The sequence below is a fragment of the Oncorhynchus keta genome, chromosome 21 (genome assembly GCF_023373465.1).
Source record: "Oncorhynchus keta strain PuntledgeMale-10-30-2019 chromosome 21, Oket_V2, whole genome shotgun sequence".
Lineage (NCBI taxonomy): Eukaryota > Metazoa > Chordata > Actinopteri > Salmoniformes > Salmonidae > Oncorhynchus > Oncorhynchus keta.
Genome location: NC_068441.1, coordinates 56,731,627 through 56,755,746, shown reverse-complemented (window position 1 = coordinate 56,755,746; position 24,120 = coordinate 56,731,627). Strand labels below are relative to the sequence as shown.

At 49.9% G+C, this 24,120-nt stretch overlaps 1 protein-coding gene across 50 annotated transcripts in view; it reads right to left on the bottom strand.

Annotated features, from left to right (window-relative positions):
• dennd6aa (DENN/MADD domain containing 6Aa) overlaps window positions 1–24,120 on the bottom strand; it is a 118,690-nt gene that overhangs the window by 58,940 nt on the left and 35,630 nt on the right. For all 50 annotated transcript variants that reach the window (XM_052474430.1, XM_052474437.1, XM_052474443.1 and 47 more), the window contains exons 12-13: window positions 22,519–22,679; window positions 19,504–19,568 (exon numbers count right to left, since the gene is read on the bottom strand). In XM_052474430.1, the coding sequence (XP_052330390.1) occupies window positions 19,504–19,568; window positions 22,519–22,679 (226 nt within the window). The remainder of the gene's footprint in view (window positions 1–19,503; window positions 19,569–22,518; window positions 22,680–24,120) is intronic.

Below are 24,120 nucleotides of genomic sequence, written 5' to 3'. Positions count from 1 at the left end.
ATACACACCCCCTATTACCTTCTGCAGTTCCCTAGTTCCCCCATTACCTTCTGCAGTTCCCTAGTTCCCCTGCCCACCTTCTGCAGTTCCCCGGCTTACCTTCTGCAGTTCCCTAGTTCCCCCATTACCTTCTGCAGTTCCCTAGTTCCCCCATTACCTTCTGCAGTTCCCTAGTTCCCCCATTACCTTCTGCAGTTCCCTAGTTCCCCATTACCTTCTGCAGTTCTAGTTTCCCCATTACCTTCTGCAGTTCCCTAGTTTCCCCATTACCTTCTGCAGTTCCCTAGTTCCCCCATTACCTTCTGCAGTTCCCTAGTTCCCCCATTACCTTCTGCAGTTCCCTAGTTCCCCCCATTACCTTCTGCAGTTCCCTAGTTCCCCCCCATTACCTTCTGCAGTTCCCCGGCTTACCTTCTGCAGTTCCCTAGTTCCCCCATTACCTTCTGCAGTTCCCTAGTTCCCCCCATTACCTTCTGCAGTTCCCTAGTTCCCCCCCATTACCTTCTGCAGTTCCCTAGTTCCCCCAGATTACTTTCTGTAGTCCCCTAGTGCCCCATTACCTTCTGCAGTTCCCCCACTTACCTTCTTCAGTTCCCTAGTTCCCCCCATTACCTTCTGCAGTTCCCTAGTTCCCCCCATTACCTTCTGCAGTTCCCTAGTCCCCCCCATTACCTTCTGCAGTTCCCTAGTTCCCCCATTACCTTCTGCAGTTCCCTCGTTCCCCCATTACCTTCTGCAGTTCCCTCGTTCCCCCATTACCTTCTGCAGTTCCCTCGTTCCCCCGCCCACCTTCTGCAGTTCCCCCGCCCACCTTCTGCAGTTCCCTAGTTCCCCCATTAACTTCTGCAGTTCCCTAGTTCCCCCATTACCTTCTGCAGTTCCCTAGTTTCCCCATTACCTTCTGCAGTTCCCTAGTTTCCCCATTACCTTCTGCAGTTCCCTAGTTTCCCCATTACCTTCTGCAGTTCCCTAGTTTCCCCATTACCTTCTGCAGTTCACTAGTTTCCCCATTACCTTCTGCAGTTCCCTAGTTTCCCCATTACCTTCTGCAGTTCCCTAGTTTCCCCATTACCTTCTGCAGTTCCCTAGTTCCCCCATTACCTTCTGCAGTTCCCTAGTTCCCCCCATTACCTTCTGCAGTTCCCTAGTTCCCCCCCATTACCTTCTGCAGTTCCCTAGTTCCCCCCATTACCTTCTGCAGTTCCCTAGTTCCCCCCCATTACCTTCTGCAGTTCCCTAGTTCCCCATTACCTTCTGCAGTTCCCTAGTTCCCCCCATTACCTTCTGCAGTTCCCTAGTTCCCCCAGATTACTTTCTGTAGTTCCCTAGTGCCCCATTACCTCCTGCAGTTCCCCACTTACCTTCTTCAGTTCCCTAGTTCCCCCCATTACCTTCTGCAGTTCCCTAGTTCCCCCATTACCTTCTGCAGTTCCCTAGTTCCCCCATTACCTTCTGCAGTTCCCTAGTTCCCCATTACCTTCTGCAGTTCCCTCGTTCCCCCATTACCTTCTGCAGTTCCCTCGTTCCCCCATTACCTTCTGCAGTTCCCTCGTTCCCCCGCCCACCTTCTGCAGTTCCCCGGCTTACCTTCTGCAGTTCCCTAGTTCCCCCATTACCTTCTGCAGTTCCCTAGTTCCCCCCATTACCTTCTGCAGTTCCCTAGATCCCCCCCCCCATCACCTTCTGTAGTTCCCTAGTTCCCCCCATTACCTTCTGCAGTTCCCTAGTTCCCCCCATTACCTTCTGCAGTTCCCTAGTTCCCCCATTACCTTCTGCAGTTCCCTAGTTCCCCATTACCTTCTGCAGTTCCCTAGTTCCCCATTACCTTCTGCAGTTCCCTCGTTCCCCATTACCTTCTGCAGTTCCCTCGTTCCCCCATTACCTTCTGCAGTTCCCTCGTTCCCCCATTACCTTCTGCAGTTCCCTAGTTCCCCCATTACCTTCTGCAGTTCCCTCGTTCCCCCATTACCTTCTGCAGTTCCCTCGTTCCCCCATTACCTTCTGCAGTTCCCTCGTTCCCCCGCCCACCTTCTGCAGTTCCCCCGCTTACCTTCTGTAGTTCCCTAGTTCCCCCGCTTACCTTCTGTAGTTCCCTAGTTCTCCCCATTACCTTCTGTAGTTCCCTAGTTCCCCCCATTACCTTCTGCAGTTCCCTAGTTCCCCCCATTACCTTCTGCAGTTCCCTAGTTCCCCCCATTACCTTCTGCAGTTCCCTAGTTCCCCCATTACCTTCTGCAGTTCCCTAGTTCCCCCATTACCTTCTGCAGTTCCCTCGTTCCCCCATTACCTTCTGCAGTTCCCTCGTTCCCCCGCCCACCTTCTGCAGTTCCCCCGCTTACCTTCTGTAGTTCCCTAGTTCCCCCGCTTACCTTCTGTAGTTCCCTAGTTCTCCCCATTACCTTCTGTAGTTCCCTAGTTCCCCCATCACCTTCTGTAGTTCCCTAGTTCCCCCATCACCTTCTGTAGTTCCCTAGTTCCCCCCATTACCTTCTGCAGTTCCCTAGTTCCCCGCTGACCTTCTGCAGTTCCCTAGTTCCCCCGATTACCTTCTGCAGTTACCCGGCTTACCTTCTGCAGTTCCCTAGTTCCCCCATTACCTTCTGCAGTTCCCTAGTTCCCCCATTACCTTCTGCAGTTCCCTAGTTCCCCCCATTACCTTCTGCAGTTCCCCCATTACCTTCTGCAGTTCCCTAGTTCCCCCCCCATCACCTTCTGTAGTTCCCTAGTTCCCCCATTACCTTCTGCAGTTCCCTAGTTCCCCCAGATTACTTTCTGCAGTTCCCTAGTCCCCCCATTACCTTCTGTAGTTCCCTAGTTCCCCATTACCTTCTGCAGTTCCCTAGAGCCCCCATTACCTTCTGCAGTTCCCCCATTACCTTCTGCAGTTCCCTAGTTCCCCCAGATTACTTTCTGTAGTTCCCTAGTTCCCCCCCATTACCTTCTGTAGTTCCCTAGTTCCCCCATTACCTTCTGCAGTTCCCTAGAGCACCCATTACCTTCTGCAGTTCCCTAGTTCCCCCATTACCTTCTGCAGTTCCCGAGTTCCCCCATTACCTTCTGCAGTTCCCCCACTTACCTTCTTCAGTTCCCTAGTTCCCCCCATTACCTTCTGCAGTTCCCTAGTTCACCCCATTACCTTCTGCAGTTCCCTAGTCCCCCCCCATTACCTTCTGCAGTTCCCTAGTTCCCCCATTACCTTCTGCAGTTCCCTCGTTCCCCCATTACCTTCTGCAGTTCCCTCGTTCCCCCATTACCTTCTGCAGTTCCCTCGTTCCCCCGCCCACCTTCTGCAGTTCCCCCGCCCACCTTCTGCAGTTCCCTAGTTCCCCCATTAACTTCTGCAGTTCCCTAGTTCCCCCATTACCTTCTGCAGTTCCCTAGTTTCCCCATTACCTTCTGCAGTTCCCTAGTTTCCCCATTACCTTCTGCAGTTCCCTAGTTTCCCCATTACCTTCTGCAGTTCCCTAGTTTCCCCATTACCTTCTGCAGTTCACTAGTTTCCCCATTACCTTCTGCAGTTCCCTAGTTTCCCCATTACCTTCTGCAGTTCCCTAGTTTCCCCATTACCTTCTGCAGTTCCCTAGTTCCCCATTACCTTCTGCAGTTCCCTAGTTCCCCCCATTACCTTCTGCAGTTCCCTAGTTCCCCCATTACCTTCTGCAGTTCCCTAGTTCCCCCATTACCTTCTGCAGTTCCCTAGTTCCCCCATTACCTTCTGCAGTTCCCTAGTTCCCCCCCATTACCTTCTGCAGTTCCCTAGTTCCCCCCCATTACCTTCTGCAGTTCCCTAGTTCCCCCAGATTACTTTCTGTAGTTCCCTAGTGCCCCATTACCTCCTGCAGTTCCCCCACTTACCTTCTTCAGTTCCCTAGTTCCCCCCATTACCTTCTGCAGTTCCCTAGTTCCCCCCATTACCTTCTGCAGTTCCCTAGTTCCCCCATTACCTTCTGCAGTTCCCTAGTTCCCCCATTACCTTCTGCAGTTCCCTCGTTCCCCCATTACCTTCTGCAGTTCCCTCGTTCCCCCATTACCTTCTGCAGTTCCCTCGTTCCCCCATTACCTTCTGCAGTTCCCTCGTTCCCCCGCCCACCTTCTGCAGTTCCCCGGCTTACCTTCTGCAGTTCCCTAGTTCCCCATTACCTTCTGCAGTTCCCTAGTTCCCCCATTACCTTCTGCAGTTCCCTAGATCCCCCCCATCACCTTCTGTAGTTCCCTAGTTCCCCCATTACCTTCTGCAGTTCCCTAGTTCCCCCCCATTACCTTCTGCAGTTCCCTAGTTCCCCCATTACCTTCTGCAGTTCCCTAGTTCCCCCATTACCTTCTGCAGTTCCCTCGTTCCCCCATTACCTTCTGCAGTTCCCTCGTTCCCCCATTACCTTCTGCAGTTCCCTCGTTCCCCCATTACCTTCTGCAGTTCCCTCGTTCCCCATTACCTTCTGCAGTTCCCCCGCTTACCTTCTGTAGTTCCCTAGTTCCCCCATTACCTTCTGCAGTTCCCTCGTTCCCCCATTACCTTCTGCAGTTCCCTCGTTCCCCCATTACCTTCTGCAGTTCCCTCGTTCCCCCGCCGACCTTCTGCAGTTCCCCGGCTTACCTTCTGCAGTTCCCTAGTTCCCCCATTACCTTCTGCAGTTCCCTAGATCCCCCCCCATCACCTTCTGCAGTTCCCTAGATCCCCCCCCATCACCTTCTGTAGTTCCCTAGTTCCCCCCATTACCTTCTGCAGTTCCCTAGTTCCCCCCATTACCTTCTGCAGTTCCCTAGTTCCCCCATTACCTTCTGCAGTTCCCTAGTTCCCCCATTACCTTCTGCAGTTCCCTAGTTCCCCCATTACCTTCTGCAGTTCCCTCGTTCCCCCATTACCTTCTGCAGTTCCCGTTCCCCGCCCACCTTCTGCAGTTCCCCGCTTACCTTCTGTAGTTCCCTAGTTCCCCCGCTTACCTTCTGTAGTTCCCTAGTTCTCCCCATTACCTTCTGTAGTTCCCTAGTTCCCCCCATTACCTTCTGCAGTTCCCTAGTTCCCCCATTACCTTCTGCAGTTCCCTAGTTCCCCATTACCTTCTGCAGTTCCCTAGTTCCCCATTACCTTCTGCAGTTCCCTCGTTCCCCCATTACCTTCTGCAGTTCCCTCGTTCCCCCGCCCACCTTCTGCAGTTCCCCCGCTTACCTTCTGTAGTTCCCTAGTTCCCCCGCTTACCTTCTGTAGTTCCCTAGTTCTCCCCATTACCTTCTGTAGTTCCCTAGTTCCCCCATCACCTTCTGTAGTTCCCTAGTTCCCCCATCACCTTCTGTAGTTCCCTAGTTCCCCCCATTACCTTCTGCAGTTCCCTAGTTCCCCGCTGACCTTCTGCAGTTCCCTAGTTCCCCCGATTACCTTCTGCAGTTACCCGGCTTACCTTCTGCAGTTCCCTAGTTCCCCCATTACCTTCTGCAGTTCCCTAGTTCCCCCATTACCTTCTGCAGTTCCCTAGTTCCCCCCATTACCTTCTGCAGTTCCCCCATTACCTTCTGCAGTTCCCTAGTTCCCCCCATCACCTTCTGTAGTTCCCTAGTTCCCCCATTACCTTCTGCAGTTCCCTAGTTCCCCCAGATTACTTTCTGCAGTTCCCTAGTCCCCCCCCCCATTACCTTCTGTAGTTCCCTAGTTCCCCATTACCTTCTGCAGTTCCCTAGAGCCCCCATTACCTTCTGCAGTTCCCTAGTTCCCCCATTACCTTCTGCAGTTCCCTAGTTCCCCCAGATTACTTTCTGTAGTTCCCTAGTTCCCCCCCATTACCTTCTGTAGTTCCCTAGTTCCCCCATTACCTTCTGCAGTTCCCTAGAGCCCCCATTACCTTCTGCAGTTCCCGAGTTCCCCCATTACCTTCTGCAGTTCCCGAGTTCCCCCATTACCTTCTGCAGTTCCCGAGTTCCCCCATTACCTTCTGCAGTTCTAGTTTCCCCATTACCTTCTGCAGTTCCCTAGTTTCCCCATTACCTTCTGCAGTTCCCTAGTTCCCCCATTACCTTCTGCAGTTCCCTAGTTCCCCCATTACCTTCTGCAGTTCCCTAGTTCCCCCATTACCTTCTGCAGTTCCCTAGTTCCCCCCATTACCTTCTGCAGTTCCCTAGTTCCCCCCATTACCTTCTGCAGTTCCCCGGCTTACCTTCTGCAGTTCCCTAGTTCCCCATTACCTTCTGCAGTTCCCTGGTTCCCCCATTACCTTCTGCAGTTCCCTAGTTTCCCCATTACCTTCTGCAGTTCCCTAGTTTCCCCATTACCTTCTGCAGTTCCCTAGTTTCCCCATTACCTTCTGCAGTTCCCTAGTTTCCCCATTACCTTCCGCAGTTCCCTAGTTTCCCCATTACCTTCCGCAGTTCCCTAGTTTCCCCATTACCTTCTGCAGTTCCCTAGTTCCCCAATTACCTTCCGCAGTTCCCTAGTTCCCCAATTACCTTCCGCAGTTCCCTAGTTCCCCCCATTACCTTCTGCAGTTCCCTAGTTCCCCCCATTACCTTCTGCAGTTCCCTAGTTCCCCCATTACCTTCTGCAGTTCCCTAGTTCCCCCCCATTACCTTCTGCAGTTCCCTAGTTCCCCCATTACCTTCTGCAGTTCCCTAGTTCCCCATTACCTTCTGCAGTTCCCTAGTTCCCCCATTACCTTCTGCAGTTCCCGAGTTCCCCCATTACCTTCTGCAGTTCCCTAGTTCCCCCATTACCTTCTGCAGTTCCCTAGTTCCCCCAGATTACTTTCTGTAGTTCCCTAGTGCCCCATTACCTTCTGTAGTTCCCCACTTACCTTCTTCAGTTCCTAGTTCCCCCATTACCTTCTGCAGTTCCCTAGTTCCCCCATTACCTTCTGCAGTTCCCTAGTTCCCCCATTACCTTCTGCAGTTCCCTAGTTCCCCCCATTACCTTCTGCAGTTCCCTCGTTCCCCCATTACCTTCTGCAGTTCCCTCGTTCCCCATTACCTTCTGCAGTTCCCTCGTTCCCCGCCCACCTTCTGCAGTTCCCCGCTTACCTTCTGTAGTTCCCTAGTTCCCCGCTTACCTTCTGTAGTTCCCTAGTTCTCCCCATTACCTTCTGTAGTTCCCTAGTTCCCCATCACCTTCTGTAGTTCCCTAGTTCCCCATCACCTTCTGTAGTTCCCTAGTTCCCCCATTACCTTCTGCAGTTCCCTAGTTCCCCGCTTACCTTCTGCAGTTCCCTAGTTCCCCATTACCTTCTGCAGTTACCCGGCTTACCTTCTGCAGTTCCCTAGTTCCCCCATTACCTTCTGCAGTTCCCTAGTTCCCCATTACCTTCTGCAGTTCCCTAGTTCCCCCATTACCTTCTGCAGTTCCCCCATTACCTTCTGCAGTTCCCTAGTTCCCCCCATCACCTTCTGTAGTTCCCTAGTTTCCCCATTACCTTCTGCAGTTCCCTAGTTCCCCAGATTACTTTCTGCAGTTCCCTAGTCCCCCCCCATTACCTTCTGTAGTTCCCTAGTTCCCCATTACCTTCTGCAGTTCCCTAGAGCCCCCATTACCTTCTGCAGTTCCATAGTTCCCCCATTACCTTCTGCAGTTCCCTAGTTCCCCCATTACCTTCTGCAGTTCCCTAGTTCCCCCAGATTACTTTCTGTAGTTCCCTAGTTTCCCCCCATTACCTTCTGTAGTTCCCTAGTTCCCCCATTACCTTCTGCAGTTCCCTAGAGCCCCCATTACCTTCTGCAGTTCCCTAGTTCCCCCATTACCTTCTGCAGTTCCCTAGTTCCCCCATTACCTTCTGCAGTTCCCTAGTTCCCCCCATTACCTTCTGCAGTTCCCTAGTTCCCCCCATTACCTTCTGCAGTTCCCTAGTTCCCCCATTACCTTCTGCAGTTCCCTAGTTCCCCAGATTACTTTCTGTAGTTCCCTAGTCCCCCCCCATTACCTTCTGTAGTTCCCTAGTTCCCCCATTACCTTCTGCAGTTCCCTAGAGCCCCCATTACCTTCTGCAGTTCCCTAGTTCCCCCATTACCTTCTGCAGTTCCCTAGTTCCCCCATTACCTTCTGCAGTTCCCTAGTTCCCCCAGATTACTTTCTGTAGTTCCCTAGTTCCCCCCCCCCTCCCATTACCTTCTGTAGTTTCCTAGTTCCCCGCTTACCATCTGTAGTTCCCGGCTTACCTTCTGCAGTTCCCCATTACCTTCTGCAGTTCCCTAGTTCCCCATTACCTTCTGCAGTTCCCTAGTTCCCCATTACCTTCTGCAGTTCCCTAGTTCCCCCGCTTACCTTCTGCAGTTCCCTAGTTCCCCGCTTACCTTCTGCAGTTCCCGGCTTACCTTCTGCAGTTCCCTAGTTCCCACATTACCTTCTGCAGTTCCCTAGTTCCCCCATTACCTTCTGCAGTTCCCTCGTTCCCCGCCCACCTTCTGCAGTTCCCCCGCTTACCTTCTGTAGTTCCCTAGTTCCCCCGCTTACCTTCTGTAGTTCCCTAGTTCTCCCCATTACCTTCTGTAGTTCCCTAGTTCCCCCCATTACCTTCTGCAGTTCCCTAGTTCCCCCCATTACCTTCTGCAGTTCCCTAGTTCCCCCATTACCTTCTGCAGTTCCCTAGTTCCCCCATTACCTTCTGCAGTTCCCTAGTTCCCCCCATTACCTTCTGCAGTTCCCTAGTTCCCCCATTACCTTCTGCAGTTCCCTCGTTCCCCATTACCTTCTGCAGTTCCCTAGTTCCCCATTACCTTCTGCAGTTCCCTAGTTCCCCCATTACCTTCTGCAGTTCCCTAGTTCCCCCCCTTACCTTCTGCAGTTCCCTAGTTCCCCCCATTACCTTCTGCAGTTCCCTAGTTCCCCCATTACCTTCTGCAGTTCCCTAGTTCCCCCATTACCTTCTGCAGTTCCCTAGTTCCCCCATTACCTTCTGCAGTTCCCTAGTTCCCCCATTACCTTCTGCAGTTCCCAAGTTCCCCCAGATTACTTTCTGTAGTTCCCTAGTTCCCCCCTCCCATTACCTTCTGTAGTTTCCTAGTTCCCCCGCTTACCATCTGTAGTTCCCCGGCTTACCTTCTGCAGTTCCCCCATTACCTTCTGCAGTTCCCTAGTTCCCACATTACCTTCTGCAGTTCCCTAGTTCCCCCATTACCTTCTGCAGTTCCCTAGTTCCCCCGCTTACCTTCTGCAGTTCCCTAGTTCCCCCGCTTACCTTCTGCAGTTCCCCGGCTTACCTTCTGCAGTTCCCTAGTTCCCACATTACCTTCTGCAGTTCCCTAGTTCCCCCATTACCTTCTGCAGTTCCCTCGTTCCCCCGCCCACCTTCTGCAGTTCCCCCGCTTACCTTCTGTAGTTCCCTAGTTCCCCGCTTACCTTCTGTAGTTCCCCTAGTTCTCCCCATTACCTTCTGTAGTTCCCTAGTTCCCCCATTACCTTCTGCAGTTCCCTAGTTCCCCACTTACCTTCTTCAGTTCCCTAGTTCCCCCATTACCTTCTGCAGTTCCCTAGTTCCCCCATTACCTTCTGCAGTTCCCTAGTTCCCCCATTACCTTCTGCAGTTCCCTAGTTCCCCCATATTACCTTCTGCAGTTCCCTCGTTCCCCCATTACCTTCTGCAGTTCCCTCGTTCCCCCATTACCTTCTGCAGTTCCCTCGTTCCCCCATTACCTTCTGCAGTTCCCTCGTTCCCCCGCCCACCTTCTGCGGTTCCCCGGCTTACCTTCTGCAGTTCCCTAGTTCCCCATTACCTTCTGCAGTTCCCTAGTTCCCCCATTACCTTCTGCAGTTCCCTAGTTTCCCCATTACCTTCTGCAGTTCCCTAGTTTCCCCATTACCTTCTGCAGTTCCCTAGTTTCCCCATTACCTTCCGCAGTTCCCTAGTTTCCCCATTACCTTCCGCAGTTCCCTAGTTCCCCATTACCTTCCGCAGTTCCCTAGTTCCCCAATTACCTTCCGCAGTTCCCTAGTTCCCCATTACCTTCCGCAGTTCCCTAGTTCCCCCCATTACCTTCTGCAGTTCCCTAGTTCCCCCCATTACCTTCTGCAGTTCCCTAGTTCCCCCATTACCTTCTGCAGTTCCCTAGTTCCCCCATTACCTTCTGCAGTTCCCTAGTTCCCCCCATTACCTTCTGCAGTTCCCTAGTTCCCCCATTACCTTCTGCAGTTCCCTAGTTCCCCCCATTACCTTCTGCAGTTCCCTAGTTCCCCCCCATTACCTTCTGCAGTTCCCTAGTTCCCCCCCCATTACCTTCTGCAGTTCCCTAGTTCCCCAGATTACTTTCTGTAGTTCCCTAGTGCCCCATTACCTTCTGCAGTTCCCCACTTACCTTCTCTTCAGTTCCCTAGTTCCCCCCATTACCTTCTGCAGTTCCCTAGTTCCCCCATTACCTTCTGCAGTTCCCTAGTTCCCCCATTACCTTCTGCAGTTCCCTAGTTCCCCCCATTACCTTCTGCAGTTCCCTAGTTCCCCCCCATTACCTTCTGCAGTTCCCTCGTTCCCCCATTACCTTCTGCAGTTCCCTCGTTCCCCCGCCCACCTTCTGCAGTTCCCTCGTTCCCCCGCCCACCTTCTGCAGTTCCCCCGCTTACCTTCTGTAGTTCCCTAGTTCCCCCGCTTACCTTCTGTAGTTCCCTAGTTCTCCCCATTACCTTCTGTAGTTCCCTAGTTCCCCCATCACCTTCTGTAGTTCCCTAGTTCCCCATCACCTTCTGTAGTTCCCTAGTTCCCCCATTACCTTCTGCAGTTCCCTAGTTCCCGCTTACCTTCTGCAGTTCCCTAGTTCCCCCGATTACCTTCTGCAGTTACCCGGCTTACCTTCTGCAGTTCCCTAGTTCCCCATTACCTTCTGCAGTTCCCTAGTTCCCCATTACCTTCTGCAGTTCCCTAGTTCCCCCATTACCTTCTGCAGTTCCCCATTACCTTCTGCAGTTCCCTAGTTCCCCCCATCACCTTCTGTAGTTCCCTAGTTTCCCCATTACCTTCTGCAGTTCCCTAGTTCCCCAGATTACTTTCTGCAGTTCCCTAGTCCCCCCCATTACCTTCTGTAGTTCCCTAGTTCCCCATTACCTTCTGCAGTTCCCTAGAGCCCCCATTACCTTCTGCAGTTCCATAGTTCCCCCATTACCTTCTGCAGTTCCCTAGTTCCCCCATTACCTTCTGCAGTTCCCTAGTTCCCCCAGATTACTTTCTGTAGTTCCCTAGTTTCCCCCATTACCTTCTGTAGTTCCCTTAGTTCCCCATTACCTTCTGCAGTTCCCTAGAGCCCCCATTACCTTCTGCAGTTCCCTAGTTCCCCCATTACCTTCTGCAGTTCCCTAGTTCCCCATTACCTTCTGCAGTTCCCTAGTTCCCCCATTACCTTCTGCAGTTCCCTAGTTCCCCCATTACCTTCTGCAGTTCCCTAGTTCCCCCATTACCTTCTGCAGTTCCCTAGTTCCCCAGATTACTTTCTGTAGTTCCCTAGTCCCCCCCATTACCTTCTGTAGTTCCCTAGTTCCCCCATTACCTTCTGCAGTTCCCTAGAGCCCCCATTACCTTCTGCAGTTCCCTAGTTCCCCATTACCTTCTGCAGTTCCCTAGTTCCCCATTACCTTCTGCAGTTCCCTAGTTCCCCCAGATTACTTTCTGTAGTTCCCTAGTTCCCCCCCATTACCTTCTGTAGTTCCCTAGTTCCCCATTACCTTCTGCAGTTCCCTAGAGCCCCCATTACCTTCTGCAGTTCCCTAGTTCCCCATTACCTTCTGCAGTTCCCTAGTTCCCCCATTACCTTCTGCAGTTACCTTCTGCAGTTCCCCATTACCTTCTGCAGTTCCCTAGTTCCCCCTTACCTTCTGCAGTTCCCTAGTTCCCCCATTACCTTCTGCAGTTCCCTAGTTACCCCCTTTACCTTCTGCAGTTCCCGGGTTCCTTCTGCAGTTCCCCATTACCTTCTGCAGTTCCCCCATTACCTTCTGCAGTTCCCCCATTACCTTCTGCAGTTCCCTAGTTCCCCCATTACCTTCTGCAGTTCCCTAGTTCCCCCATTACCTTCTGCAGTTCCCTAGTTCCCCCCCACTTACCTTCTGCAGTTCCCTAGTTCCCCCCATTACCTTCTGCAGTTCCCTAGTTCCCCCCATTACCTTCTGCAGTTCCCTAGTTCCCCATTACCTTCTGCAGTTCCCTAGTTCCCCCATTACCTTCTGCAGTTCCCTAGTTCCCCCATTACCTTCTGCAGTTCCCAAGTTCCCCCAGATTACTTTCTGTAGTTCCCTAGTTCCCCCTCCCATTACCTTCTGTAGTTTCCTAGTTCCCCGCTTACCATCTGTAGTTCCCCGGCTTACCTTCTGCAGTTCCCCATTACCTTCTGCAGTTCCCTAGTTCCCACATTACCTTCTGCAGTTCCCTAGTTCCCCCATTACCTTCTGCAGTTCCCTAGTTCCCCCGCTTACCTTCTGCAGTTCCCTAGTTCCCCCGCTTACCTTCTGCAGTTCCCCGGCTTACCTTCTGCAGTTCCCTAGTTCCCCATTACCTTCTGCAGTTCCCTAGTTCCCCCATTACCTTCTGCAGTTCCCTCGTTCCCCCGCCCACCTTCTGCAGTTCCCCCGCTTACCTTCTGTAGTTCCCTAGTTCCCCCGCTTACCTTCTGTAGTTCCCTAGTTCTCCCCATTACCTTCTGTAGTTCCCTAGTTCCCCCCATTACCTTCTGCAGTTCCCTAGTTCCCCCCATTACCTTCTGCAGTTCCCTAGTTCCCCCCCATTACCTTCTGCAGTTCCCTAGTTCCCCCATTACCTTCTGCAGTTCCCTAGTTCCCCATTACCTTCTGCAGTTCCCTCGTTCCCCCATTACCTTCTGCAGTTCCCTAGTTCCCCGCCCACCTTCTGCAGTTCCCCCGCTTACCTTCTGTAGTTCCCTAGTTCCCCCGCTTACCTTCTGTAGTTCCCTAGTTCTCCCCATTACCTTCTGTAGTTCCCTAGTTCCCCCATCACCTTCTGTAGTTCCCTAGTTCCCCATCACCTTCTGTAGTTCCCTAGTTCCCCCATTACCTTCTGCAGTTCCCTAGTTCCCCGCTGACCTTCTGCAGTTCCCTAGTTCCCCCGATTACCTTCTGCAGTTACCCGGCTTACCTTCTGCAGTTCCCTAGTTCCCCCATTACCTTCTGCAGTTCCCTAGTTCCCCCATTACCTTCTGCAGTTCCCTAGTTCCCCCATTACCTTCTGCAGTTCCCCATTACCTTCTGCAGTTCCCTAGTTCCCCCCATCACCTTCTGTAGTTCCCTAGTTCCCCCATTACCTTCTGCAGTTCCCTAGTTCCCCAGATTACTTTCTGCAGTTCCCTAGTCCCCCATTACCTTCTGTAGTTCCCTAGTTCCCATTACCTTCTGCAGTTCCCTAGAGCCCCCATTACCTTCTGCAGTTCCCTAGTTCCCCCATTACCTTCTGCAGTTCCCTAGTTCCCCCAGATTACTTTCTGTAGTTCCCTAGTTCCCCCATTACCTTTCTGTAGTTCCCTAGTTCCCCCATTACCTTCTGCAGTTCCCTAGAGCCCCATTACCTTCTGCAGTTCCCTAGTTCCCCATTACCTTCTGCAGTTCCCGAGTTCCCCCATTACCTTCTGCAGTTCCCGAGTTCCCCCATTACCTTCTGCAGTTCTAGTTTCCCCATTACCTTCTGCAGTTCCCTAGTTCCCCATTACCTTCTGCAGTTCCCTAGTTCCCCATTACCTTCTGCAGTTCCCTAGTTCCCCCATTACCTTCTGCAGTTCCCTAGTTCCCCCATTACCTTCTGCAGTTCCCTAGTTCCCCCATTACCTTCTGCAGTTCCCTAGTTCCCCATTACCTTCTGCAGTTCCCTCGTTCCCCCATTACCTTCTGCAGTTCCCTAGTTCCCCATTACCTTCTGCAGTTCCCTAGTTCCCCATTACCTTCTGCAGTTCCCTCGTTCCCCGGCTTACCTTCTGCAGTTCCCTAGTTCCCCATTACCTTCTGCAGTTCCCTAGTTTCCCCATTACCTTCTGCAGTTCCCTAGTTCCCCCATTACCTTCTGCAGTTCCCTAGTTCCCCATTACCTTCTGCAGTTCCCTAGTTCCCCCCATTACCTTCTGCAGTTCCCTAGTTCCCCCATTACCTTCTGCAGTTCCCTAGTTCCCCCCATTACCTTCTGCAGTTACCTTCTGCAGTTCCCTAGTTCCCCCATTACCTTCTGCAGTTCCCTAGTTCCCCCATTACCTTCTGCAGTTCCCTAGTTCCCCCCCATTACCTTCTGCAGTTCCCTAGTTCCCCCCATTACCTTCTGCAGTTCCCTAGTTCCCCCAGATTACTTTCTGTAGTTCCCTAGTGCCCCATTACCTTCTGCAGTTCCCCCACTTACCTTCTTCAGTTCCCTAGTTCCCCCCATTACCTTCTGCAGTTCCCTAGTTCCCCCCATTACCTTCTGCAGTTCCCTAGTTCCCCCCCATTACCTTCTGCAGTTCCCTAGTTCCCCCATTACCTTCTGCAGTTCCCTCGTTCCCCCATTACCTTCTGCAGTTCCCTCGTTCCCCCATTACCTTCTGCAGTTCCCTCGTTCCCCCGCCCACCTTCTGCAGTTCCCCCGCTTACCTTCTGTAGTTCCCTAGTTCCCCCGCTTACCTTCTGTAGTTCCCTAGTTCTCCCCATTACCTTCTGTAGTTCCCTAGTTCCCCATCACCTTCTGTAGTTCCCTAGTTCCCCATCACCTTCTGTAGTTCCCTAGTTCCCCCATTACCTTCTGCAGTTCCCTAGTTCCCCGCTTACCTTCTGCAGTTCCCTAGTTCCCCGATTACCTTCTGCAGTTACCCGGCTTACCTTCTGCAGTTCCCTAGTTCCCCCATTACCTTCTGCAGTTCCCTAGTTCCCCATTACCTTCTGCAGTTCCCTAGTTCCCCCATTACCTTCTGCAGTTCCCCCATTACCTTCTGCAGTTCCCTAGTTCCCCCCATCACCTTCTGTAGTTCCCTAGTTTCCCCATTACCTTCTGCAGTTCCCTAGTTCCCCCAGATTACTTTCTGCAGTTCCCTAGTCCCCCCCCCCCATTACCTTCTGTAGTTCCCTAGTTCCCCATTACCTTCTGCAGTTCCCTAGAGCCCCCATTACCTTCTGCAGTTCCATAGTTCCCCCATTACCTTCTGCAGTTCCCTAGTTCCCCATTACCTTCTGCAGTTCCCTAGTTCCCCAGATTACTTTCTGTAGTTCCCTAGTTTCCCCCCATTACCTTCTGTAGTTCCCTAGTTCCCCCATTACCTTCTGCAGTTCCCTAGAGCCCCCATTACCTTCTGCAGTTCCCTAGTTCCCCCATTACCTTCTGCAGTTCCCTAGTTCCCCCATTACCTTCTGCAGTTCCCTAGTTCCCCCATTACCTTCTGCAGTTCCCTAGTTCCCCCCATTACCTTCTGCAGTTCCCTAGTTCCCCCATTACCTTCTGCAGTTCCCTAGTTCCCCCAGATTACTTTCTGTAGTTCCCTAGTCCCCCCCCCATTACCTTCTGTAGTTCCCTAGTTCCCCCATTACCTTCTGCAGTTCCCTAGAGCCCCCATTACCTTCTGCAGTTCCCTAGTTCCCCCATTACCTTCTGCAGTTCCCTAGTTCCCCCATTACCTTCTGCAGTTCCCTAGTTCCCCCAGATTACTTTCTGTAGTTCCCTAGTTCCCCCCCCCATTACCTTCTGTAGTTCCCTAGTTCCCCATTACCTTCTGCAGTTCCCTAGAGCCCCCATTACCTTCTGCAGTTCCCTAGTTCCCCCATTACCTTCTGCAGTTCCCTAGTTCCCCCATTACCTTCTGCAGTTCCCTGGCTTACCTTCTGCAGTTCCCCCATTACCTTCTGCAGTTCCCTAGTTCCCCCATTACCTTCTGCAGTTCCCTAGTTCCCCCGCTTACCTTCTGCAGTTCCCTAGTTACCCCCCTTTACCTTCTGCAGTTCCCCGGGTTACCTTCTGCAGTTCCCCCATTACCTTCTGCAGTTCCCCCATTACCTTCTGCAGTTCCGTAGTTCCCCCATTACCTTCTGCAGTTCCCTAGTTCCCCCCATTACCTTCTGCAGTTCCCTAGTTCCCCCCCACTTACCTTCTGCAGTTCCCTAGTTCCCCCCATTACCTTCTGCAGTTCCCTAGTTCCCCCATTACCTTCTGCAGTTCCCTAGTTCCCCCATTACCTTCTGCAGTTCCCTAGTTCCCCCATTACCTTCTGCAGTTCCCTAGTTCCCCCATTACCTTCTGCAGTTCCCAAGTTCCCCCAGATTACTTTCTGTAGTTCCCTAGTTCCCCCCCCCTCCCATTACCTTCTGTAGTTTCCTAGTTCCCCCGCTTACCATCTGTAGTTCCCCGGCTTACCTTCTGCAGTTCCCCCATTACCTTCTGCAGTTCCCTAGTTCCCACATTACCTTCTGCAGTTCCCTAGTTCCCCCATTACCTTCTGCAGTTCCCTAGTTCCCCCGCTTACCTTCTGCAGTTCCCTAGTTCCCCCGCTTACCTTCTGCAGTTCCCCGGCTTACCTTCTGCAGTTCCCTAGTTCCCCCCATTACCTTCTGCAGTTCCCTAGATCCCCCCCATCACCTTCTGTAGTTCCCTAGTTCCCCCCATTACCTTCTGTAGATCCCTAGTTCCCCCGCTTACCTTCTGTAGTTCCCTAGTTCCCCCCCATTACTTTCTGCAGTTCCCTAGTTCCCCCCATTACTTTCTGCAGTTCCCTAGTTCCCCCATCACCCTCTGTAGTTCCCTAGTTCCCCCATCACCTTCTGTAGTTCCCTAGTTCCCCATCACCTTCTGTAGTTCCCTAGTTCCCCCCTCACCTTCTGTAGTTTCCTAGTTCCCCCCCATCACCTTCTATAGTTCCCTAGTTCCCCCCCATCACCTTCTGTAGTTCCCTAGTTCCCCCCCATCACCTTCTGTAGTTCCCTAGTTCCCCCCATTACTTTCTGTAGTTCCCCCCCATTACTTTCTGTAGTTCCCCCCCCATTACTTTCTGTAGTTCCCCCCCATTACTTTCTGTAGTTCCCTAGTTCCCCCCCCCCATTAATTTCTGTAGTTCCCTAGTTCCCCACCCCCCCATTACTTTCTGTAGTTCCCTAGTTCCCCCATTACTTTCTGTAGTTCCCTAGTTCCCCCATTACTTTCTGTCGTTCCCTAGTTCCCCCATTACTTTCTGTAGTTCCCTAGTTCCCCCATTACTTTCTGTAGTTCCCTAGTTCCCCCCATTACTTTCTGTAGTTCCCTAGTTCCCCCCCATTACTTTCTGTAGTTCCCTAGTTCCCCCCCATTACTTTCTGTAGTTCCCTAGTTCCCCCCATTACTTTCTGTAGTTCCCCCATTACTTTCTGTAGTTCCCCCCATTACTTTCTGTAGTTCCCTAGTTCCCCCCATTACTTTCTGTAGTTCCCTAGTTCCCCCATTACTTTCTGTAGTTCCCTAGTTCCCCCCATTACTTTCTGTAGTTCCCTAGTTCCCCCCATTACTTTCTGTAGTTCCCTAGTTCCCCCATTACTTTCTGTAGTTCCCTAGTTCCCCCATTACTTTCTGTAGTTCCCCCCCATTACTTTCTGTAGTTCCCTAGTTCCCCCCCATTACTTTCTGTAGTTCCCTAGTTCCCCCCATTACTTTCTGTAGTTCCCTAGTTCCCCCATTACTTTCTGTAGTTCCCTAGTTCCCCCATTACTTTCTGTAGTTCCCTAGTTCCCCCATTACTTTCTGTAGTTCCCCCATTACTTTCTGTAGTTCCCTAGTTCCCCCATTACTTTCTGTAGTTCCCTAGTTCCCCCATTACTTTCTGTAGTTCCCTAGTTCCCCCATTACTTTCTGTAGTTCCCTAGTTCCCCCATTACTTTCTGTAGTCCCCCATTACTTTCTGTAGTTCCCTAGTTCCCCCATTACTTTCTGTAGTCCCCCATTACTTTCTGTAGTTCCCTAGTTCCCCATTACTTTCTGTAGTTCCCTAGTTCCCCCATTACTTTCTGTAGTTCCCTAGTTCCCCCATTACTTTCTGTAGTTCCCTAGTTCCCCCATTACTTTCTGTAGTTCCCTAGTTCCCCCATTACTTTCTGTAGTTCCCTAGTTCCCCCATTACTTTCTGTAGTTCCCTAGTTCCCCCATTACTTTCTGTAGTTCCCCATTACTTTCTGTAGTTCCCCATTACTTTCTGTAGTTCCCTAGTTCCCCCATTACTTTCTGTAGTTCCCTAGTTCCCCCATTACTTTCTGTAGTTCCCTAGTTCCCCCATTACTTTCTGTAGTTCCTCCCATTACTTTCTGTAGTTCCCTAGTTCCCCCATTACTTTCTGTAGTCCCTAGTTCCCCCATTACTTTCTGTAGTTCCCTAGTTCCCCCATTACTTTCTGTAGTTCCCCCCTTTCTGTAGTTCCCCCATTACTTTCTGTAGTTCCCCCATTACTTTCTGTAGTTCCCCCATTACTTTCTGTAGTTCCCTAGTTCCCCCCATTACTTTCTGTAGTTCCCTAGTTCCCCCCATTACTTTCTGTAGTTCCCTAGTTCCCCCCATTACTTTCTGTAGTTCCCTAGTTCCCCCCATTACTTTCTGTAGTTCCCTAGGTCCCCCATTACTTTCTGTAGTTCCCTAGTTCCCCCCATCACCTTCTGTAGTTCCCTAGTTCCCCCCCATTACTTTCTGTAGTTCCCTAGTTCCCCCCATTACTTTCTGTAGTTCCCTAGTTCCCCCCATTACTTTCTGTAGTTCCCTAGTTCCCCCATTACTTTCTGTAGTTCCCTAGTTCCCCCCATTACTTTCTGTAGTTCCCTAGTTCCCCCCATTACTTTCTGTAGTTCCCTAGTTCCCCCCATTACTTTCTGTAGTTCCCTAGTTCCCCCCATTACTTTCTGTAGTTCCCTAGTTCCCCATTACTTTCTGTAGTTCCCTAGTTCCCCCATTACTTTCTGTAGTTCCCTAGTTCCCCATTACTTTCTGTAGTTCCCCCATTACTTTCTGTAGTTCCCTAGTTCCCCCCATTACTTTCTGTAGTTCCCTAGTTCCCCCATTACTTTCTGTAGTTCCCTAGTTCCCCCATTACTTTCTGTAGTTCCCTAGTTCCCCATTACCTTCTGTAGTTCCCTAGTTCCCCCATTACTTTCTGTAGTTCCCTAGTTCCCCCATTACCTTCTGTAGTTCCCTAGTTCCCCCATTACCTTCTGTAGTTCCCTAGTTCCCCCATTACTTTCTGTAGTTCCCTAGTTCCCCCATTACCTTCTGTAGTTCCCTAGTTCCCCCATTACTTTCTGTAGTTCCCTAGTTCCCCCATTACCTTCTGTAGTTCCCTAGTTCCCCCCATTACCTTCTGTAGTTCCCTAGTTCCCCCATTACTTTCTGTAGTTCCCTAGTTCCCCCATTACCTTCTGTAGTTCCCTAGTTCCCCCCCATTACCTTCTGTAGTTCCCTAGTTCCCCCATTACCTTCTGTAGTTCCCTAGTTCCCCCCCATTACCTTCTGTAGTTCCCTAGTTCCCCCATTACCTTCTGTAGTTCCCTAGTTCCCCCATTACCTTCTGTAGTTCCCTAGTTCCCCCATTACTTTCTGTAGTTCCCTAGTTCCCCCCCATTACCTTCTGTAGTTCCCTAGTTCCCCCGCTTACCTTCTGAAGTTGTTTAATGATATCCTCATCTTTGTTGAGGAAGGGCTTGTACGCGCTGTAGACACCTGCAATGGAACACAAAGTAGTTTCACACAGTGAAGACACAATGTGGATATGAAAACACTAGTGACAGTGAAGACACAATGTGGATATGAAAACACTAGTTTCTCACAGTGAAGACACAATGTGGATATGAAAACACTAGTTTCTCACAGTGAAGACACAATGTGGATATGAAAACACTAGTTTCTCACAGTGAAGGGCATTGTGGATATGAAAACACTAGTTTCTCACAGTGAAGACACAACGTGGATATGAAAACACTAGTGACAGTTTAGACACAATGTGGATATGAAAACACTAGTTTCTCACAGTGAAGGGCATTGTGGATATGAAAACACTAGTGACAGTTTAGACACAATGTGGATATGAAAACACTAGTTTCTCACAGTGAAGACACAATGTGGATATGAAAACACTAGTGACAGTGAAGACACAATGTGGATATGAAAACACTAGTTTCTCACAGTGAAGGGCATTGTGGATATGAAAACACTAGTTTCTCACAGTGAAGACACAATGTGGATATGAAAACACTAGTTTCTCACAGTGAAGGGCATTGTGGATATGAAAACACTAGTGACAGTTTAGACACAATGTGGATATGAAAACACTAGTTTCTCACAGTGAAGACACAATGTGGATATGAAAACACTAGTTTCTCACAGTGAAGGGCATTGTGGATATGAAAACACTAGTGACAGTTTAGACACAATGTGGATATGAAAACACTAGTTTCTCACAGTGAAGACACAATGTGGATATGAAAACACTAGTTTCTCACAGTGAAGGGCATTGTGGATATGAAAACACTAGTTTCTCACAGTGAAGACACAATGTGGATATGAAAACACTAGTTTCTCACAGTGAAGACACAATGTGGATATGAAAACACTAGTTTCTCACAGTGAAGGGCATTGTGGATATGAAAACACTAGTGACAGTTTAGACACAATGTGGATATGAAAACACTAGTTTCTCACAGTGAAGGGCATTGTGGATATGAAAACACTAGTGACAGTTTAGACACAATGTGGATATGAAAACACTAGTTTCTCACAGTGAAGGGCATTGTGGATATGAAAACACTAGTTTCTCACAGTGAAGACACAATGTGGATATGAAAACACTAGTTTCTCACAGTGAAGGGCATTGTGGATATGAAAACACTAGTTTCTCACAGTGAAGACACAATGTGGATATGAAAACACTAGTTTCTCACAGTGAAGACACAATGTGGATATGAAAACACTAGTTTCTCACAGTGAAGGGCATTGTGGATATGAAAACACTAGTTTCTCACAGTGAAGACACAACGTGGATATGAAAACACTAGTTTCTCACAGTGAAGACACAATGTGGATATGAAAACACTAGTTTCTCACAGTGAAGACACAATGTGGATATGAAAACACTAGTTTCTCACAGTGAAGGGCATTGTGGATATGAAAACACTAGTTTCTCACAGTGAAGGGCATTGTGGATATGAAAACACTAGTTTCTCACAGTGAAGACACAACGTGGATATGAAAACACTAGTTTCTCACAGTGAAGGGCATTGTGGATATGAAAACACTAGTGACAGTTTAGACACAATGTGGATATGAAAACACTAGTTTCTCACAGTGAAGGGCATTGTGGATATGAAAACACTAGTGACAGTGAAGACACAATGTGGATATGAAAACACTAGTTTCTCACAGTGAAGGGCATTGTGGATATGAAAACACTAGTGACAGTGAAGACACAATGTGGATATGAAAACACTAGTGACAGTGAAGACACAATGTGGATATGAAAACACTAGTGACAGTGAAGACACATTGTGGATATGAAAACACTAGTGACAGTGAAGACACATTGTGGATATGAAAACACTAGTGACAGTGAAGACACAATGTGGATATGAAAACACTAGTGACACAGTGCATTGTCGGTCCTGGACGTTTAATATTAGAGAAGACAGTTATTTTTCTAAGAGGCCTTATTTCTATTACAGCATATTGGATGACTGTAATTCCTATTCCGTTCACCCAGTTCAATGTCGATGTTACATGTTAAACGGCTACTAAAATGTTTCCTATACTCATAAGGTTGCTAACAACATAGCATACGAATTAAAGTTCATAAAGTGTAGGTGCGGTGCACAAGTCGAGGCACAAGTTGGCGTAATCAAGGTGACGGACAATAGCGCTTTACACTCTCGATCTACGGTGTAATCATTAGTCCAAACAAGAGTTTCTATTGGACAAATTCAGCTCGGTTTATCCCCGTTTCCTTCCGTTTTAAGAAACACTTTTCAACAGAAATCAATGAAATGAGAACCAAGAGTCTCCTAGGTTTTGTATTTTAGTCAATGTACCCAGAGGAGGACGGAAGCTAGCTGTCCTCCGGCTACACCATGGTGCTACCCCACAGAGTGCTGTTGAGGCTACTATATACCTTAATTGCAAAACAGTGTGTTACTAAATTATTGTGATGTGAGAATATGTTACATGCATGTATATATGAAGGATAACTTTGACTCTTTTTACGAAATTCACTGAGTAAGTGGATCCTCCCCTTTCTCCTCTGAGGAACCTCCATTGATGAAGGGGGAATGTGGATATTAAAACACCAGCAGCCATCCATTCCAGTCATGTGTAGGGATGTAAAAACACCAGCAGCCATCCATTCCAGTCATGTGTAGGGTTGTAAAACACCAGCAGCCATCCATTCTAGTCATGTGTAGGGTTGTAAAACACCAGCAGCCATCCATTCCAGTCATGTGTAGGGTTGTAAAAAACTCCAGAAACTTTCACAAAATACGAAGATTTTTCAGAAATCCCAGAAACAGGCATTTTTGGAATCATCCATCCTGGAATTCTTCAACCAGGATGACATTTTTTAAATATTTTTTTAAACAGGGAATTTTGCGACCCTAGTCATGTGAGAGTAAAGCCTCCGCTCAATCACCTGGTTTAGAGTCCAGGGTCTTCAGGTTCTTCAGCTTCTTGACCTTCATCTGCTTGACAGTCTCTCCAGCCTGCTTCATGTCTCCAATACGGATGATGTGAGGCCAGTGTTGGAGGGTCTTCGCAAAGAACGGGTTGGTCACGCCAAGAATCACAGATGGCCTGAGAGACAGGCACAAAGACAGGCACAAAGACAGACACACAGGCACAAAGACAGACACACGGGCACAAAGACAGACACACAGGCACAAAGACAGACACACAGGCACAAAGACAGACACGTGTTAATACATCATAGTAGCTCTACTTGTAAACAAAAGCATGTCTGACTGGCTTCTGTGTTCCATTTGCTCCCTAAAAACTCATAGCTAGCATGTCCATACAACATAGCTAGACAAATCAAATGTGAAGTAAGAAGAGATTGGTATTCCAGAGCTGTATACTACAATGCAGGTTCAAGGAGTTAGCTAGCCAACTTACCTAAATACTTGAAAATATAATCAACTCAGCAAAAAAAAAAATGTTTGAAATAAAATCTGTTTCAGGACACCAGCTCTCAAAGAATTTGTACAAATCCAAATAACTTCACAGATCTTCATTGTAAAGGGTTTAAACACTGTTTCCCAGGCTTGTTCAATGAACCACAAACAATTACTGAACATGCACCTGTGGAACGGTCGTTATGACACCAACAGCTTCCGAACATCCGAACATCACACCCACAAGACAGGTACAGGATGGCAACAACAACTGCACGAGTTACACCAGGAACGCTGAATGCCTCCATCAGTGCTCAGACTGTCTGCAATAGGCTGAGAGAGGCTGGACTGAGGGCTTGTAGGCCTGTTGTAAGGCAGGTCCTCGCCAGATACCATCAGTGCTCAGACTGTCTGCAATAGGCTGAGAGAGGCTGGACTGAGGACTTGTAGACCTGTTGTAAGGCAGGTCCTCACCAGACACCATCAGTGCTCAGACTGTCCACAATAGGCTGAGAGAGGCTGGACTGAGGACTTGTAGACCTGTTGTAAGGCAGGTCCTCACCAGACACCATCAGTGCTCAGACTGTCCGCAATAGGCTGAGACAGGCTGGACTGAGGACTTGTAGGCCTGTTGTAAAGGCAGGTCCTCACCAGATACCATCAGTGCTCAGACTGTCCGCAATAGGCTGAGAGAGGCTGGACTGAGGGCTTGTAGACCTGTTGTAAGGCAGGTCCTCACCAGACATCACCGGCAACAACGTCACCTATGGGCACAAACCCACCGTCGCTGGACCAGACAGGACTGGCAAAAAGTGCTTTTCACTGACGAGTTGCGGTTTTGTCTCACCAGGGGTGATGGTCGGATTCGCGTTTATCGTGGAAGGAATGAGCGTTAAACTGAGGCCTGTACTCTGGAGCGGGATCGATTTGGAGGTGGAGGGTACGTCATGGTCTGGGGCGGTGTGTCACAGCATCATCGGACTGAGCTTGTTGTCATTGCAGGTAATCCCAACGCTGTGCGTTACAGGGAAGACATCCTCCTCTCTCATGTGGTACCCTTCCTGCAGGCTCATCCTGATATGACTCTCCAGCATGACAATGCCACCAGCCATACTGCTCGTTCT